General features: G+C 43.6%; 1 protein-coding gene across 1 annotated transcript in view; it reads right to left on the bottom strand.

The window, feature by feature from the left end:
* Positions 1-312: 312 nt before the first annotated feature.
* Positions 313-19,230, bottom strand: part of TMC2 (transmembrane channel like 2) — a 57,241-nt gene continuing 38,323 nt past the window's right edge. The window contains exons 14-19 of the mRNA XM_065583658.1: positions 14,559-14,626; positions 13,347-13,586; positions 10,581-10,706; positions 5,832-5,910; positions 4,572-4,692; positions 313-1,550 (exon numbers count right to left, since the gene is read on the bottom strand). Of these exons, the coding sequence (XP_065439730.1) occupies positions 1,318-1,550; positions 4,572-4,692; positions 5,832-5,910; positions 10,581-10,706; positions 13,347-13,586; positions 14,559-14,626 (867 nt within the window). The 3' untranslated portion in view covers positions 313-1,317. The remainder of the gene's footprint in view (positions 1,551-4,571; positions 4,693-5,831; positions 5,911-10,580; positions 10,707-13,346; positions 13,587-14,558; positions 14,627-19,230) is intronic.

Raw genomic sequence — 19,230 nt, 5'->3', positions numbered from 1 at the left:
TTCTGATGATTCAAGTGTAAAACTTGCAGCAAGAAATGTTAGGATTCTATTGTTACTCAGAAGCATGGGTTTATTTTCTACAGGATTTAAACAACAACACACAGAGCGCCCTCTCTGCACAGCCAGCGGCGGCTCTATGTATTTTGCTGCCCCAAGCAGGGCAGTCAGGCGGCTTTCGGCGGCGTGCCTGCGGGAGGTCCGCCGTCCTGTGCCTTCGGCGTACCCGCCGTGGGACCAGCGGACCTCCCGCAGGCATGCCACCGAAGGCAGCCTGACTTCCGCCCTCACGGCGACCAACAGGCCACCCCCTGCGGCTTGCTGCCCCAGGCACGCGCTTGGAGTGCTGGTACCTGGAGCCACCCCTGTGCACAGCTAGACTGCCTGAATCACAGGCTGGGATGGGATTCTGTAAGCCCAGTGGCAGCACAGCAGGCATGCAAGTATATGATACATCAACCACCAAATCTAGGGAACTTCTAGTTCTGGTGGATCATGGTCTAGCTGACCCCGAAATGGCCACTGGCATTTCTGATTAAACAAAAAAAATAAAGCTGACTATTTTTGAAACCGGCCAGGACACTTCCAGTCTCCCAAACATCTTGGGTTAGTCCACCTCTGCCTTTCCTCCAGGTGAGAAGTGAACCTGCCCATTTGCAGTTGCAAATTGCAAGCACAGCGTGTGATAAGACTGTGAAAGAGGAGCAGAGAGGGAACGATGGTGGTGGGAAATAGGGTGTAAACTGAGCAGAGAGCTGGAAGAATGAAAACCAAAAGGAGTAGAGGGAGGAGCAGGGAGAGGAGGGGCCAGGAGGTGGGAGATGGGGAGAAACTGTACTAGATAAAATACTGTACACAGGACACCCTCTTGCGCCAATCTGACTTTTGCAAGATTTTTCTTTCTTTACCATGGACTTCTTTATAGTTAGAAAGACATTGTTCTTTTTTTATTTCAGAACTGAACTGCTCTGGGGGAGGGGAATTTTGATTTAAATAACAAGGGGAGAAGTTAAAACCCCTACTAGGTCTACAAACTGAAAGTCGGTCAAGAGACGAGCAAATATCAAACACCAAAAGATGTACCCACAATGCAGGTGATTTTGAACCTGGGGATAGGTACCAGCCACGCAAGAATTATCAATACTGTCTGCCTCAAATGTGCTACCTGATTATTAAATAAAGCTGGTTGGAGACTGATCATTAAATGTTGGCTCCATGTGCAATAATTTCTGAATAAGACTAGAATTGTTTGAATAACATGCCTGATATAATGGAAATAAACAATACACCTATACCTCAAACAAAACTACATTAGATGTTTTAATGCAGCTGCCCCCTGCCCATTCCAGGGTACGGTCCCTGCTGGTAAGCCCTGGGTTTTGATTGTCTATGGTGAGATGCCCTTAAACTAGGCCTCGGCGGTCGTGTTATTGTCACACAAGGTGGTGGTGCCAGCATTTCTCCTCTCCCAGAGCTGGTAAGGTTGCTGTTTCTTGCCATACTTCCTTCTTTCCCTGCAGGGCTGTTTCTTCTGGTAGAGTCTGATTTGTTCTCTTGTATTTAAAAAAAAAAAAAAGATTAAAGACACAAGCCAAGATGATTAAAATCATTTCATTTAAAGCAAACACTCCTTCCTCACCTCCCTCAATAGTTGCTCCTGCCATCACCCTATTTATACACAATAAACCTATCTGTATGCACTTGTGTTCTTGTAGAAGTCTACACTGAGAAACCAAAAGTGCAGATGTTAGCACCCGTATTCCGGCCAAGATCCAGTTTAGGTACCTACAGCCTGTCTGCCCAAGTTCCCTTTGCAGTTTTATTTTGACAGTTATAAAAGGCAATAGTTCCAGTGTCCTTACTTCATCATTAATAATACACCTCTACCTTTGTGCTTATTATGCATTTGTAATATTGGGTTTTTATCTATTTTCATTAACATCCACAACATGCAAGGTACTTTCCTAACCTAAATAAAGACACAATCCCTCCTCTAAGGAAGGATGTATATCAAACTGATTGAGAAATTTCAAATTCAGTAGGACAGAAGGGGGAGGGGGGGAGATCCAAGAGATGCTAAGGTGTTTAACTGTAACCACCAGCTAAAGTTAAAATGATCAATAGCATCAACCTTCTTTATGCACTGTCGCTCCATTCAGTTTCATCAAGAGTTACTCAGCTTGGCATAGGACCTCTTTTTAGCAGTTTTAAAACATGTTTCCACTTCAAATTCTTGATACTGCCTAGCTCAGAATTCACTGGGTTTTTTCCCCCAGAATATTCTCAAGGCAATTTCACCTGACACGATAAATAGAGATTGGGCCTGAATCAAAACCCTCAATCCAAACTCTCCAAAATATTGGGCAACTCCAGATCAAAGCATTGTGATTTGGGGCCCATCCTCTGTATTAAGACTCATTTGTACTTCTCCAGAATGACCTGTGTTATGGCATGTGTAGGAATAGCTGGCTGTATGCATAGGCTTAGCTTGCTCTGCTGGCACACTTCCAGGCAGTATGATGGAGACTGGATGCTTTTTCTAAAAGATATGCTCTAATTCAATGAATTCCTATGGCCTGTGTTATACAGGAGGTCAGACGACATGGTGACAGTGGTCCCTTCTGGCCTTACAATCTATGTGTTTTAAATCCTCAATAAGTAATATTGCATTCAATGGTTCTATTCCATAGAAGTAACTTCTTTTGAAACTCTGCAATACTGGAGGACATTTAGAAACTCTTCTCACCCATCCAGATTTGATTCCTAATTCTGCTTTTACTGCCCAGTCTGAGAGGAGCTGGGATTGCTGTGGAGTCGTCAAACTGCTGCCCAGTGGGAACATCTTGTATCAGTAGCATCGCAATAATAACTTCCCTTTGAGAAGCTGTGTTGAAAGGATTCCTCTGCAGTTCTCCCCAGGCACTGGGCTAAGGTGAGGGATTCCAAGACCTTTCTTAAGGCTTTCTCTACACTGCCACTTTTGTCGGGAAAACTTGTGTTGGTCATGGGTGTGAAAAAATACACCCCGGCCAACATAAGTTTCACCGGCAAAAGCGCTGGTGTGGACAGCACTATGCTGGCAGAAGAGCCTCTCCTGCTGACATAGCTACCGCCGCTTGTTGGGGGGTGGTTTAATTATGCTGACAGGAGAGTTGTCTCCCACTGGCATAGAGCGGCTACATGGGAGACCTTTCAGCTATAGCGGTACAGCTGTGCCACTGTAAGGTCCATAGTGTAGATATAGCCTAAGGTTGCACAGGATATGCCCATTAAAAATATACTTCTTTATTCCTCCAGTATTGCAGGGAAACTTAGACAAAATCTGCCCTTAGTTATGCTCATCCAACCCCCTTGCACTAGTGTGTCTGAGGACAGAATTCAGCTCAATTTCTTTATGTTCACAGCCATTCCATGGTAAAAATTGTGACCGATGGCAATTTCCAGCAATAGCCCGGACAAACCTCATTGAATTAAGTTTAAGTATTTTAGGAGTCCATTTTTATGTGGCATTGTAGGGTTGTATGTAACGTTTCTAGGAGACTGACTCATGTAAACCTTGGGGAAATGTTAGGGACAATATGTGTGAAGTGGATTTCCTAGGAAGTACTGGGGAGGAGGGGATTGCAGCTTCCCACCAACTAGCTCAGCCTTTTGCAGCTTTACTCCCAGGCATGACATTTTGTCTACTGATCACTTGTTACAGGAGCACAGTTCAAAGACACAAACTAGATTCTGCAGGCCCCAACAGACAGAGGAAGGACTTTTGAATCAATAGTCTGAGTTTAAACTAACACAGGGCCAGCCCCAATCCTTAGGGAAGGTCTGGAAGGACTGATGGAGATTGCGGGGGGAGGGAGATGATTTCTAGTAAGGTGGTTTTTGATGTTTTCTCTGTAACGCACCTACCTCTGCAATGCTTCTACCTTGCTTAGAAAAAGCCGTGTGATAGTGTAACTGCCCACAGTTACACTATCAGTCTCTGCCTAAGCATACCTGCTTGCTTTCTCTTCAATCTGTCTCTTGCTGGGAATAACACCGTGCAGGCAGGGAACTGTTCAGCTTGGAGATACCTGGTCACCAGGGCCGGCTCCAGGCACCAGGCACCCAAGCACATGCTTGGGGCGGCACCTGGTAAGGGGCGGTGGGGGGAGTGCGGCACGGCGCTCGGCGGCGGGGGGGCGGTGCTGGAGGGGGGTTACGGCGGCGCGTGGCAGGGGGCGGGGGCGGGCTCCGGCGGCACGGCGCTCGGCGGGGGGGGCAGCGCAGGGCTCGGCGCTCGGGGGGGGGGGTTCCGGCGGCGCTTGGCTGGGGGGGGGCGGCGCGGTGCTCGGCGGGGGCCCTCGGGGGGCGATGCTTTTTTTTTTTTTTTTTTTTTTTTTTTTTTTTTGCTGCTTGGGGCAGCAAAAAAGCTAGAGCCGGCCCTGCTGGTCACAAGGGGAGAGAGATGCATGTCTCGCTCAAAAGCGGCAGCAGCCCGGGGAGCCTGAGAGTGGGTGTTCTTGCTGGACCACTGAGGGGAAATATATATATGCAGTTCCCTGAACTGTGACAAAAATCTCTCTAATATGTTTTACCTTCTGTTGGTTTGGGCTGACTCACACTCTTTGCACTTGGAGCCAGCAAGTCGTCTAAGTCTTGCATTGCAGAACTAGTAGTAGGTTTGTTGTTCCTCTTGTTTTTCTCCTCGTCGCGTTGCTGCACAAATGAAAGTGGTTAGATTTCATTTGCAGTTGGAGACGTGATTTGTGAAATAGCTGCTTGGTGTCATGTGTTTCCTGAGGGGGAGTTACCTATGCACGAAGAGAGGTCTCTGTCTCTCTGAGTAGCAATGCCTTTTCTTTCATGGCCCTTTCTGTACTGATTCATGATCACTTGTCCCGCTATGGAGTTGATTTGTGTAGCTTTAAGGAGCTCATGTACCTCTAAAGGCCACATACAGTGTATCTGAGGTTTGGTCCATATCATATTTGAGAAATTCTATAGACACATATAGCTTGTATTTTAAGCCATGGGCACAGCTGAAGTTGACATTTAGCCTTAATTTCTGGAGGCTGCTGATTCCTGAGTGCTCATACTCTCACCCTTAATGTTACATCAATCCCTAGGTGTATTCCATGGAATATATCTTATGTGGCATCAATTTTTATTCTTCTTCTGACTAAGATTCTGTGTTGTACCAGTAAAATGGCAGATACAGCCTCTTGCAGGGCTAGACTCTAATTCTGGGTCTTAAGAAACCCAGGTTCTATTCCTAGCTCTGCTCCTGGCCTGCTGGGTAAGTCACTTCACTGCTCTGTACTTCAGTTTGCCTTTCTGTAAAATGGAGCTAACGATACTGACCTCCTTTTGTAAAGTGCTTGGAGAGCAACAGGTCAAAGGTGCTATATAACAAAGACCTAGGTGTCATTGTTCTTTTTAGCAAGTCTTTGTTTGCTTTGTAATTTTTATAAAGCCTACATGTTACGTTGGTAGCACTTTATCTACCTTGGCGAATCTCTGCCTCCTTTTGGCATTCACTATACTAACATTAATCACACTGAATTATTTGGGCATTGAATTTATTATGTGGGCATAATATACAGTTGTGGGGAAATTTCATTGTAATTTTAGCATGAGTTAATATTCACTTATTAGGAAGCATTACTGAACAGTATTATAATTAGCTACTGAACACTGCCAAAGTGAAATGCACAATAAAGAAAATTCACTTTTTTTAATCGTGCAGTTCCATAACATGGTTTAAAATGAAAAGCTATTTAAAAATAATACTTTAGGTCAAAATGCCAGTGCATGGTATTTTAGAAACATCTGTACTGAATAAATCACATACATACCATTTGCATTTTCTTCTTCAGTTCGGTGTTAGCATGCTGATATGCTTCAGCCACAGCATTCAGATAGTAGATGGCTAGGCTACAAATAAAAAAAAAGATCTTATACTGACAGGTAAGCAGAGAACTCCTACAGCTACTGCATGTGCATGCATCAAGGGATGTGCTCAAATGAAAAAAACACTGAAGATATTTTTCAAAGGCGTGAATTACACGGAGAACCTCCCAAATAAGCAATGCTGCATGGGTTTGCTACATTTGACATGTTACTTGCCAATTTTGGAAAATCTAAGAGTTGTGTTAGAATCGGGGTGCGGTCTGATGCACAGCACAAGTAGCAGGACCAACGGGAACAGCTGCAATATCTGTGAACTGGGAGAATGCTCATGGTCAAGTCACTGCTGTGTGTTTGTGGTTGGGTGGGAGGGAGAGAGGAGGAGGCACTTACTAGATATCTTACAGATACTAGGTATCGCTAGTTAAAAAGCTGTAAAGTTATCCCTGGCTACAAACAGGATTTGGGGGGGCACAAAGGCTAACTCACTGGCAACACTCTAAGTCTCAAAAACCCTTCCTCCCTATTCTACCTTCCACAAATGACCTTCAATCTGTTTTCCCCTGACTCGCTCCATCATCCCTTCCCCAGCCACTGCACTCAGATGGGAGTTAAATTGGAAACTGTTATACAAATTGCCTCTTCCCCCAGGCAATAAAGGAAGCCTCCCTGTCACAGACTGTGTGGGTTCCAAAAGCCCGCAGCTCTTGTGCAAAAGTGATGGTGGGCCAGTGAAAACTTCAGTATCTTCTTCCCAGTCATCTTGTGATAAAGACCAACCGCCAAAGGACTCTCTCTGGTGTAGCTCTGCTAAGTTCAAGAGAGTCTCACACTAGGGATGAACATGGCCTGTTTTGAGCGGTCATTACTTTCACAGCAGCCCCACACACAGTATAATAGAGAACAATAGTGTGCTGATGTCCATTGTGGATATTTGTATGGCTTCTTTCACTGTAGTACCCAAGCACCTCGCAGTCTTTAACATATTTTTCCTCACAACATCCCTGTGAGTTAGGGCAGTGCTGTTATCCCCATTTTACAGATGGAGACACAAAGGCTAAGTGACTTGCCCAAGGTCACACCGGCAGTCTGTGGCAAAGCAGGGAACTGAGCCAAGCTCTTCCAAGTTGAGGCTAGCCACTGAAGAGTCTTGCCTCTTCTACAGGGCACTGCTCCAGTCCACAGCCTGCAACTGAACTCTTACTAATAGGCACAGGTTGGGAAACCAGTGTAAACTAGAGCCAGTTTTGAGTACAGTCGTGAGTTTTGGGCTTGATTCTTTCTCTCACAAAGAGGACAAGCCCCCCCCCAAAATAAAATAAAATTAAAGGTAGGAGCCACACTAGAGGGAATCAAAAGTCAAAGGGATCAGAGGAGATGTACTGGCAGTGGCAGGCAGCCTTTGGCTCACAGAGAGGCACATATTTTAAAACATGCTGAAATGTCTGGGACTGTCTCATCCCCACTGCCGCCAGCCAGCCAGTAATATTTTGGTTGTCAAAAATGTCTCCTACTGCTTTTGTAGAATGATTTTATTCCTTTAAAATCCAAACATCATCTGCTCAGTGACTCCAAATCATTCCTGGAAAAGCACCATCAATTTGCTGCTACTGCTTTTAAAAAAAAATTCTAGTTTATAACAAGTAATATTGGAACAGCAAAGCTTCCTGACAGTTCATAATTTGACTGCGTAGCTATGGCTCAGATTCAGTGAGCTGGAAACCAAGTTAGGCGGCTTTTTGTAGGGTAGATTTAAAAAGAGTGAATCCAAACACTGCTAGACAGGGCAAGTCTGTCGAGGATGACTAGTTTCTTTTGAAGCCTTTTTTATATATGCTTCCTGGGTGGGTGGGGGAATAATGTGTATATAAAAGGTCTGTCTGGAAAGAACATACTTAAGTTTGCAGAGCTCTCTCCTACGTAATTAAGCAAACCTCCATCTACTGTAGATTAGTGATGAAGCATTTTAGAAAATGAATTTTTTTCCTTGTGCTCATGGAAACATCTTTTGGTTATCTGTAAGCAGATAATAGTTTCATAGCTACACAATTGAATTTTATGATTAACCTAGGGGTTTTTTGTTTTTTAATCTGTTGCTTTTGGTTCTAAGGCCCTCCATGCATGTCTGGTTTTGACCTGATTGCACTTAATTGCCTGAAGGAACCATGTTTTTGGAAAAGATCACTGGAATCTGCTCCTTCAGGGCCCTTGTGGTCTCCACAGGCTCTCTGTTTTCTCTGTCCCTTATTCTCCAGATCTTTGAGTTACTCTGAGTAAATCAATTTTCCTTTCTGCAGATTCCAGTTTCCTTTTCAATCCCTTCATTAATAGCAGTAACCATCTTCAAATCTTGGAACTTCTCCCCGTTTAGCAACTTATTTAACAAGTGAATCAATAGATGGGGAAAAAAAATTAACCAAGTTCACATCAGGATATTAATGCATTCCCATGCTACTTGGGGCATTTTGTCAGCCTGTGTTCCCTCTCTCATATATTTGTTGCAGTTATTCTGGATTTGCTCCAGTTCCTCACTGCACCTTATGGCTCTGAGTGAAATTATGGTGGGCATTTTAGGACTGATCTGATCATACAGCTTTTGATCCTCACTTAAGGGGACTTGATGGAGGGAAGGAAGCGGAGGAATACCATGGAAAAAGGGTGGTGGAGTAGGATCTCTGAGAAACTGCATCTTACACATCATGTGATTCATCCCCCAGTTGATTTTTGTGGCAATATAAGTAACTTGCACTAGCTGTGTGTGGATTGCTCTCCCAAGCTAGTGGCTGGTCCACATTAGAGGTTTGAGTCTGCTACTGCGTTCCATAAGGGGGTGAGTTCTTTAACTCCAGCAGTAAAGGTCAGATTTTCAGCTCTGTAGGTCCTGAGTTCAAATCCTACTATTGGCCCAAGTGAGGGTTGGTTACCTATCCATAAACCTTGTTTATGTAAAATAGCTTCCCCCTGAAAAATGAGGCAACTAGAAGGAGAGAGGAAACCGAGACACAACAATTTCACTTAAAGTGTAATATCTACAATGTACTCTCTGGCAATTGAGACACAGAGTGTAAATGAATTGGAGACATCTAAAATTGTTTCTGGAAAAGGAGGGGGAATTGTGAGAGGAGAGGGGGTGGAGAGGGAACAAACTAATTCAGTTCTTAGAAAGGGAGAGCACATTTTATGAGTGGCTGCCTGCCACTAAAACCAAGCTAATATAAATTTATGATTCACCAGCTACTGTTTGCAGAGGTTATTTTTTTGTATTAAGGCCGCATTGCAGGTTGCCTTATCTGCTTCATTTAGGAGGAAGAGATGCAGTATATTTCAGAGCTAAGTGAAATGCTGGCAGCTGCATTTTCTCTTTTTAATCTTGTTATATGTTGGAGCAGGATCAATGTAAGGGACTGGCCCCAGTTTGGATCTATCTAACTGTATGTACAATAGCAGGGGGCGTGGTAGGAGCTAATGGATTATAAGGAGGGAGGCAGGAAATCAGTGACTATAAATGATTCAAGGCTACCTAATAATTCCTGAGAAAGAAGTGGATGAGACATTAAACCAAGGCTGTGGCCACTTGCAGTCATTAATTATGGCACAATCAACGGCAGTGGTAGTTTTAGCTATGTAGATGCTTGTTCACACTAGCTACTGAAAAACTTTCAGATGGTAGCTGCTATGTCTCTGAAAATCCGATAAATTGAAAGGCACAGTTGGCTTATATGCCACTTTAATTGGCTCAGAAAAACACCCAAGCAATAAAGCAACAAAAAATAGTCAAGTTAAAGCAGTGAGAAGGGTTCTTAGTTCCAAGCTACTTCATTCCTAAATTCCAACTGCAGCCAACTCCAGCTGCTTTCAAGCAGCAAATCTTTTGAACTCTGCCATGCAGAATGTTCCAGACATTAAAAATATAGAAACCACAAATAATCACAACGGTCCTTAAAGCTACATGTGCTAATCACTGCTGATCTAGGCTATCTAGTTGCAATCTAGAGGTAAAAGGCTGTGTATCTCATTAAAACCTCATGATCTCTCAAGTATCAGATGGGTGGCCGTGTTAGTCTGGATCTGTAAAAAGCAACAAAGAGTCCTGTGACACCTTTATAGACTGTACATAGCAGAGGGGCATTGCTGGCATCGGCCAAACTGGACAATCCCTACGTAAAAGGATAAATGGACACAAGTCAGAATGTTAGGAATGGCAATATACAAAAACCTGTAGGAGAACACTTCAACCTCCCTGGACACACAATAGCAGATTTAAAGGTAGCCATCCTGCAGCAAAAAAAAAAAAAAAAACTTCAGGACCAGACTCCAAAGAGAAACTGCTGAGCTTCAGTTCATTTGCAAATTTGACACCATCAGCTCAGGATTATACAGAGACTGTGAATGGCTAGCCAACTACAAAAGCAGTTTCTCTTCCCTTGGTGTTCACATCTCAACTGCTAGAAGAGGGCCTCATCCTCCCTGATTTGAACTAACCTCGTTATCTCTAGACTGATCCTTGCCTGCATATTTATACCTGCCTCTGGAAATTTCCACCACATGCATCTGATGAAGTGGGTATTCACCAACAAAAGCTTATGCTCAAATACTTCTGTTAGGATATAAGGTGCCACAGGACTCTTTTGTCGCTTTTTACATGATTTCTCAAGTCTCCCTTCCCTCCTACCTGTATTATTGCAAATATAACTTACACCATGAGCAGAACTGCAGGTATAATCAGTCCCGGATTTGCCACATAACTGAAGATCTTGGCTATAAAAAGTGGAAAATCCTGCTTGATGGTCTCTTGGATGACATCATACATTCTTTTCTTTCCACTGGAAAGATAAAATGACCAATTACACATTGTAGCTGGTTACTGAAAGGCCACAGTAGTGCCGTGTTAAACAACTTTAAAAGATTTTTATAAAGAACAATAAAATTCTTTCATTGTCTTGTCAACATGTTGTTTGCTACTCAGACTTTAGATATTAAAATACTGTTGAAGTGACTTATTTACAAATATCTTTCAGTCCAACCACTCTTTCTTGAGTTATAATTACCTGTCTTTAGTGGTATTGATTGTGAATGACCTCTACAAAGGTAACTTACTTCAAGCACTAATATATAAGTATATGTTACCTCTCCAAGTTACTTCATGAGCTCTACTTATTTATTTCCCTTGAATCCACACAAATCCTACAGACTTAAAAAAAAAAATCGGAGATTTGTGACTTTCATATCACATTGAAGATGGCCTTTTTGTTGTGGAGATAGCTCTGCTTATGCAAATCAATGCTTTCTTAACTAATGAGCCAACTTCAAGAACGGCTAAGTAAGATCAAAAATAGCAAGCTGTGATTATCACTTAATAGGAAGCCCACTGAAGGAGTAATTTTAAACTAGACTGAATAAAGCATTAGAGAATCTGCTGTGTGCAAATGAAATAATCATACACAGGAAAGGGGATGGGCTAGATAAGCAAGGAGGTTTCTTTCGTAGAATTCAACACTTACAATTCTGCGAATCAGTGTTGGATTCAAATAGTGACCATTTCTGTGGGTAGTATTAGCCCTACTCATAATCCTTAGACTCACTGTATTCTTGGTTATTTAAGTTCTAAAATAATTATTCTGGACTCCAATTTGGAAGAAGTCACAGTCCATCCTCATGACAAGTGTCAACAGAGACAGACAGACCAGCTGAACCAGTGCCACAATTTCACCCATCTGCATTAGTCAAGTATGGTACATTACTAGCCAAATCCTCAACATTATGGTGGGAGCTTTGCTGAGAGGGTTGAACAAGGCAGATACGAGTGAATTTTGAAAGAGAGGCTTCAAGTTTTGAAATAATTCTTTAATGCTTCAGACAACGCTTGGGGATTGTTGTGAATTGATTTATGGACTTTGAAAAATCTCTTATGGTTCAGGTACACCACTCACATCTGCCTATATACAGATTCTGTCTTTGAGAGTAGTGCATGACTGTATGCAAGTACCATAGTTGATATTATTGGACTTTTTACTTTCATGTGTCCACTCAGTGGGGGGACCCCCCCACTTGGCTGCTCATGGGGCATGAAAAATGTTTTCTACCTTGGGCAGCAAAACACCAAGGGCCTGCCCTGCATGTGACTGTCATGTCTGTGAAAGGTGTTGGCTCAGTGGCTCTGGGGATTGAAGTACTCGTGTTTTTATAAACCAGGTACTGCATGAGGAATGAAGTTTCCTGCACTGTTCCACTAACATAAATCAGCCTAGGAAACAGAGGGTCCACTTCAGGGGGGCGGGTGGAGGAAAAAGGGGGAAAGTAGTTCAGTCATCTCTCCTGAGTCTGCCAAAAAGTTTCCAGATAGTCTGGTAGCTTTTGTGATCTAGAGCCCTGCCTGGGAGAAGATTTCTAACTCATTTCAACATAACGACTCAACAATCATCAGATGGTAACAAGTCACAGTTGCTGGTTTTCTATGCTAGACTGAACTGGCAACCTCAACATGAAAGCTTCTGTATCTCCTCTCTTGTTCCCCTTAGCCACCTAGTAGCTGCTGATATGCAAGTTACATAATAATGGGTGTTTCTGTACGTGCGGGCAGGATTGAGAACACAGGGCTGGATATTGTGATGTACTTTTAAAGGGCAAGATAATTAAATCCTGCTAGTCTGGTCTCTAAATTAAGAAAATCTTGGTATTTTCTCTCATTCTCCAGCTCTTCACAGATTTCTGCTGACATTCTCCATTAGCAATTGAAGAAGCTAAGACAGTGCAACTAAAGAAACAATTTGTTCCAATCTGGCTCCTTGCTGAGTCAGGCTCAGTGTGCACCAGGAAATAATGTTACTAAATCAAATCCAAGCTCATGGGCATATTAATCCAGTCCCTTGAACACTCTATGTGGTGCTGGTTTGGAAACACAGGGAGAAATACTATTAATGAAGTAGCAACAGAGAAGCTCAGAACAATCTGGTTTCTGTTATTCCTCCACCAAATACAAAAATGATCACATGTTGCGGTAGCTATTGACTATAGGGAAGCACTTGAAAGATGGTGTTTGGGACTCCTCTTTGTTTGCATAACATTGAAATGTGTGTCCAGGACTTTTTATTCTAGGGCATCATATTCAGACACAGACATTCATCCTCCATGGATATGCTCTAAAATCCTCTGTTGGTTCCCATTGCACTTTTTCAGGAGGAACGTCAGGAATAGGTGTCGGGGTTTTATGGGATACTTTGGTTTTGGAGATGGCAGGAGACTCAGTGAATTCTGCTATCTAGGAGTAGGTTTGTCACCCCAGATGACTGTTTGTTTGCAACTCAGTATTGGTCATGATGCACTGGTGCATGTTCTAAAGAAGAATGTAACTAGACCAGAATAAAAATATTAGGCATGTTGCCCAACAAGGACCGTATAACTTATTACACTATTTTTTTTGCATAAAAGCAGAAGAATAATTCAGGCTTGTCGTTCTTTCATACCTGAATGGTCCACAGTCAAAGGAAGGAGGGAGGGACATTATGGTGTAGGCCACTGGCAGTAGGCTTAGGAACAGGATCAACAGCAAGAGTCCCATATAAAAATTATTGGATTTGGATGCTTTGAACACGCGTTCATGAGGGACATTGCTACTCATAACTGCCCAGCACTGAAAATACATGGAGGTTAGTAAGCGCAGCACGTTTATACCAACCAGTCCAGGCGCATAAAAGGATCCCATCCTAAAAAAAACAAAACAAAAAACAGAGAGCACTATTACCTAGACGAGGGTTCTACTTCAGGATCAGCAAACACGTTGGCGTAGGTGACAGGTATACATGGATATGATTCCAGCTAGGTCAGTTTATGCTGCTCTCGTTTCCCTTCCACCCCCCACATGCAGAAAATGACCACTCCCGAAAGAGCATCCACCCTCCGCTGGCATATGTGTAGAGACATGGGTGCATCAGAATCTAACCTTTCATTTAAAACAAAGTTTCTAGCCTTCATGGTTGGGAAAGAAAACCATGAAAATGTGAACGGAGTGTAACTAGTACAGAGATATCTGCCTAAGTCTGCAGACTGCCTCCAGCAGAGGGGGCAGTAGTAACCACTAGAGCCAGCTATTTATCACCAGAGCAGACGAGGTTCCTCCGCTGCTGCTTTGAGGGGACACCTGCCACTGCTCCCAACACTGTGAAGGCAGAAGGGGGCCACTGCTTGGTGATGGCTGTGTGGGTCCCCCATGTTGGGTTGTGCCTCTGGCCCCCGATTGCCTTATTCCAGCCCAAGCTCCACCCAATTGATGCATCTGTTAATGGTCAAACTTGTACCACCTGGTAACACGCTCAAAGCATGCAGATCTCCCTCCCCAACAGAAAAATCAAACTAGGTTATCGTGTCATCCTTAAGAGATCTATAATCTGGGGGGGAAGGTCAATTTTATCATCCAAAAATAATCCTATAAAAGGAGTAGGTCAGGGTCTGCAGTACTAATTTCCATTTAAAATCGGCCAAATATTTGTACGTGAAGGTGAGGAATGAGCTGGGTTTTTTGTTTTGTTTTTTAATAGCAAGGAACAGAAGTCAAACTTCTTTAAAACAAACAAAAACCCATGCAAATCAGTCCATCCAGTTTGGAAAGTCTAGCTGCATTACCAATCTCTTGATTGGTTGCGGGGGGTGGGGTGGGGGGGAAAGCAAAGATATCTTACCAGATCATTCCTTGATTGAAGATTAAGCCCAACACGTTACCACTAATATCAAACTCTGCATAGGAGGGCTATATGAAACGAGAGGGGAAAATAATTTATACATAAATTATCTGCTGTTGCTTGGTTTGCCAAGGTATAAAGGTGCTCATTAAGTCCTAGTGTGTTAGGAGATTCCAAGCACAGCCCAGATTGCTTGTCTATTGAGTAGGTAACCTGTGCAGCTATGAAAACAAAGGGGAAGTTGTACATTGTGGGCCACCTCTCCTCTCTCGCTGAAAGCTGGAAAGGCCTCTGGTGGTGGTTACCAAGTGTTTGGAGTTACTCTACTCTTGTTTTGAATCTTTGAATAATACAGTCAGCTATGAGGAAAAGGTCTACACAGTGTGTGGGTTTATTTTACTTCTCCAGCTGCTGTATTTGCCCACTGGCCTAGTTACATCTTGGCAAGATGTTTAATGTTTGAGTGGTTATAACAAGGTTGAGGGTGAAAAATACCCTGACTACAACCACTTGCTTAGGTTTTCCAGAAGCAGGATGTGAGGTGAGGGTTGGGGGGCGGGGGAGAGGAACGGCAGAGAGAGGGGTAGTTCTGAGAGGACTTGTGGCTTGTCCAATATGTGGTGTCATTTTGTACTGAACTACCTAAATACCAAAGTTGTCCGCAGTGGTGGTGTAGCTATGTTGGTTGCAGGATCTGAGAGACACAAGGTGGGTAAGGTAATATCTTTTATTGGACCAACTTCTTTGGCAAAAGAGTAAAGCTTTCAAGCTCCACTGAGCTCTTCTTCAGGTCTTTCACAAACAGAAGTTGGTACAATAGAAGATATTACGTCTCACCTGCCCTTTGATATTTAGAGAGACAAGATAGAATTGCCTTGTGTTCTGGGTAGTTTTAGCAATACATAGTGGGACAGAAATGACTCACTCAGTAGTGACTGGGAGCAAGGGGTCAACTTCCAATAATGCAATGTTTTTTCTGTCCCATAATTTTCATGCCTATTTTAAATTTCCCCATGAACTTGCACAGTACTTGTGAGCCCTAAAACCTCTGCATCTAATGGAAGGCAGAAATCTTGGGAGGCACATGTCATACCCCCATAGCCCCCCAAACATTGCAAATATGATTGCTCATCCTGGGCACTAAAATATCTAGTTACAGCTCTGATCTTTTGAAGAATGATAAATGTCCCAGCCTTTCATCTGGTAACATAGGTTGGTATAGGATGCTTAACTCTCAGTCAACCCCAACCTCTGCATTGAATATTAAGTTTCACTGAATTTGACAACAAAAGGAGGAGCATGTGAGCAACAGCAGGTTCTTCTTGGACTTCATATTCAGTTCCTGTGGTTCAGGGAGCGGTTTTTTTTGAACTTATGGGTAAATGATCTTGTTTTAGTAGTGTGCATCAGGCACAAAGAATTACCTGATGGTCTTCCTCCTCTTTGCTGTCCTCCAGAGACAGACTGCTTTGGGGTATACTGCTTGAGAAGGAAATAGTCTTTTAGCCATCTGATGACCGCTCATGTCTAAGGGGGCATCTCATCCTGTGCTTTCCAAACAGAAACTGGTTGGCTCTGTTAGCACTGCATAAACTCCACACAATATAGGACTGGTAAGGTACTCATGGAAATGAAATAAGCCAACATGTACCAATAAGAAGGAAGAACCTGTATTTTTATTTGCATTATAAGACCTCCTTTTAATCATAGTGAAATATCTCTCAGTGGCTATGGCTAACAAACAAAAAGTAGAAGCTCCAACTCCTGGGCCAGATTGTGTCTGGCACTGCACAGAGGTCAGGGTGGGAAGGGCAGTGTGAAAAAGCACCCACCATTCTTTGTTGCCCCTGTGCAAAGGCCAGGAACAATCCCAGTCCAAGAACCAACGGTTTCTAGCATCATAGGGCTCAAGAAACTCCCAAAGGCTTGGGACAGGAGAAAGAGTATGAAAACAGGGTCACGGCCCTGCCCTCCTTCTGCACCCAGCAGTGGAGCTAGCATGACATGAGGGACAGAGTGCTATAAGGGTTGTAGCAGGAGCCATGATTACAAAACACAGCGCCTCCTTTAGGGGTGGTTGCTTAAAGCCACAATTTTGCCCTTGGCAAACAAGGGCATTGTACTGATCCTGCTGAACTCCGTGGGCAAGGGATTAGACCCCAAGCCTCTGAAGGTTCACTTGCTTTAGCTTGTTAAGCCTGGTAAGTGTGTGATGAATTCTGAATGCAGTTTGTTTCTGGGTTACAAAACCAGTCCGTAGCATGAGTGTATCAAGGGCCAGAGACAAAGAAAGTAGGGAGCATATAATTAACTTTTAAGTGTCACTGAGAGATGGTGAATAGGAAAAAAATGGCTTCTTTTACATCTATTTATTAAAAAGTGCCTGAAGGATGTAAGAGACGTACTTCATAGCTTTCTTGGAGGGCTTCTCATAAAGCAGCCCGAAAGGATAAAAGGAACCCCCCAAATAGCATTTTAGAGGTTGTTTTGAGGAAAACTCTCAGGAAATCAAACAAGTCTAACAAAAAGAAAGTGGGGGGGGGGGGGGAGTCAAAATGGAGGCTGGGGCATAAAAGCTGAGATTTCCACAAAATCAAGATTCATGAACATGGTTCACACACACAGTTTGAATCTCTGGCTTCTTCAGATTGCTTATTCTTTGCCCAAATTCCATAGCAGGGCAAATTTTTCAGAGTGGCAGCAAAAGAGAAGTGTGGGTATTTAACTCTGGGAAAACTTTAATCACTTCCTTACTATTGAAAGAGAGTACACAAAGGAAGGGTACTGGATGGGAGATTGAGAAGGCCTAGGGTAAAGTATGACCTGCTATAGCAGGCACTGAAGCCTTGACACATCCCTTTTTTAAATGCAGAACTGATGGCTCCATGGCATACAGTTTGAATAAAAAGTGTCCAGTCGTAATAAATCAAGCCACACATATGGGAAACTTTAAGGAACAGGGAGGCAGTTTGCCGAGACTGGGAGGAAAATCTTGATGGCACGAGATGTTTAAGTGCAAAAATCACAGGATGGACATAAATGAAACTGTGAGAGTCCTTGAGAGCTGAAAGACTAAGAATGTTCCTATTAGTGTCCCATAAGTGCAAAGCACTATGGGGCAAGGGGAATTCAAGCACCTATTAGTAGTCTAAAAATATGCGGTCACCCATGTTGCTCTCTTCTGATTGCATTAGGAGGGAGTGCTGCACCCTTCCCCACAGAAATCATCCTAAGGGGCTATTGGATAAGCAGAAAGCAACCTTCCCCCTAACCCCAACTTCACTCTACAGGACAGTGGGAGAGGTAAACACTTCTGTCTCACTGCAGTGGCAGCTATGCTAAGCCCCGTGGCGTATAGACTGTACCCCTAAGGGTTTGTGCTGTAAGTGGGATACCCTCATAAGTTTAATTAGTGAAATGTGTCTGTTGACCAGCAGAAAGTGCACTGTAGAAGGAAATCTGCTCTTTGTTCTATTGGAATTGTTAGGGCTTTTGAGACCTTGTCGGGTTCAGCTCATTGTGGTGGTTGTGAAATGAGCTGTGAGGGGATGAAAGGGAACCAATCCCTTGATATTCACTTGGCAATCGGAGCTCAATGACAGAGAAGTTACTCATCACTAACTGATAAGTTTGAGAGAGTTGCCTTGGCATATTCACAGGTGTGGGAAGCAATGCTGAGCTTCAAGAACATTCTGGAAAGCACTGTCTTTGGGGCCATGTTCTAGTGTGCCCTTACCTCCTGTGCACCCCTTTGTGCCTAGAAACAGCATTGCAGGCAGTCCACTTTCTTGGCCCCATAATGGCCTCTCTCTGTCTGGGTCTTCCATGGCCTAGCTCTCTAGCCAGGTCAATTAAAAGTTCAGTTCCCTTCCAGGATAACAAATTCAAAATAAATCTCTAAACTAATAACTTCTTCTGCCTCTCTCAGGCCACTCTGTTCTTCTGCTTTGCCTCTACTCCTGGGCCCTACACAGTTTCTTGTAGGCTGCTCCTTCCCCAGCAGGATTCCCCACATTGCCTGTCTTCCCCAGGGATCACAGGACCCTAACCTGATCCCTGTGGGTCTCTTCCAGCCTGACTTCCCCAGGGAAAGAACCCTCTTTATTCCTCTCTCCTGAGTCTCCTCCCTCTGACCTGAGTTCAGCTCTGTTTAAATTGTCCTCCGCAGCCGGGGTCAGTCATTCTAATTAAGCTCCATCACAACCAGCTGGGATCACTAGTTACTAGACCATGGTCAAGGTTGAGTCCAGCTTGCCTTTAAGAGCTAGCCAGCCTCTGACAGGCCAAATGAGCACTCTTGTAGCACCAAAGCTGGGCTTATAAAAGGACAGGCAGTCCTAACTGCCTCAGTTCCTTTCTTTTTGTGGCTAGCTGTAAGTTGGGAGACTTCCTCTCAGCTCAAAGTGATTCTGGATTGTACGTTTTCTTAACCTCAGAGTTCCTTTGTTAGTGGTTGGTTGTTTTTTGCTTCTATAGTTTAGGTAAATCCATGCCATTACACACACAGTTTTTAAGCTGGTCCCTGGGCTAGCTACTGGAGTGGTTTGCCATGGCTGATGTAGTTTCCAATGGTCTAAGTAAGGCTGGATATAAGTGGTGTGCATTATGCTCCTCCATGTTGCCTGAGGTGAATTCTTGCACCTACTGTTTATTCAGCTTGGAAGAAACTGCA

Source organism: Chrysemys picta, chromosome 2, assembly GCF_011386835.1.
Source record: "Chrysemys picta bellii isolate R12L10 chromosome 2, ASM1138683v2, whole genome shotgun sequence".
NCBI lineage: Eukaryota > Metazoa > Chordata > Testudines > Emydidae > Chrysemys > Chrysemys picta.
Note: the sequence above shows the minus strand (reverse complement) of the source record. Positions and strands in the feature narration are given on the sequence as shown.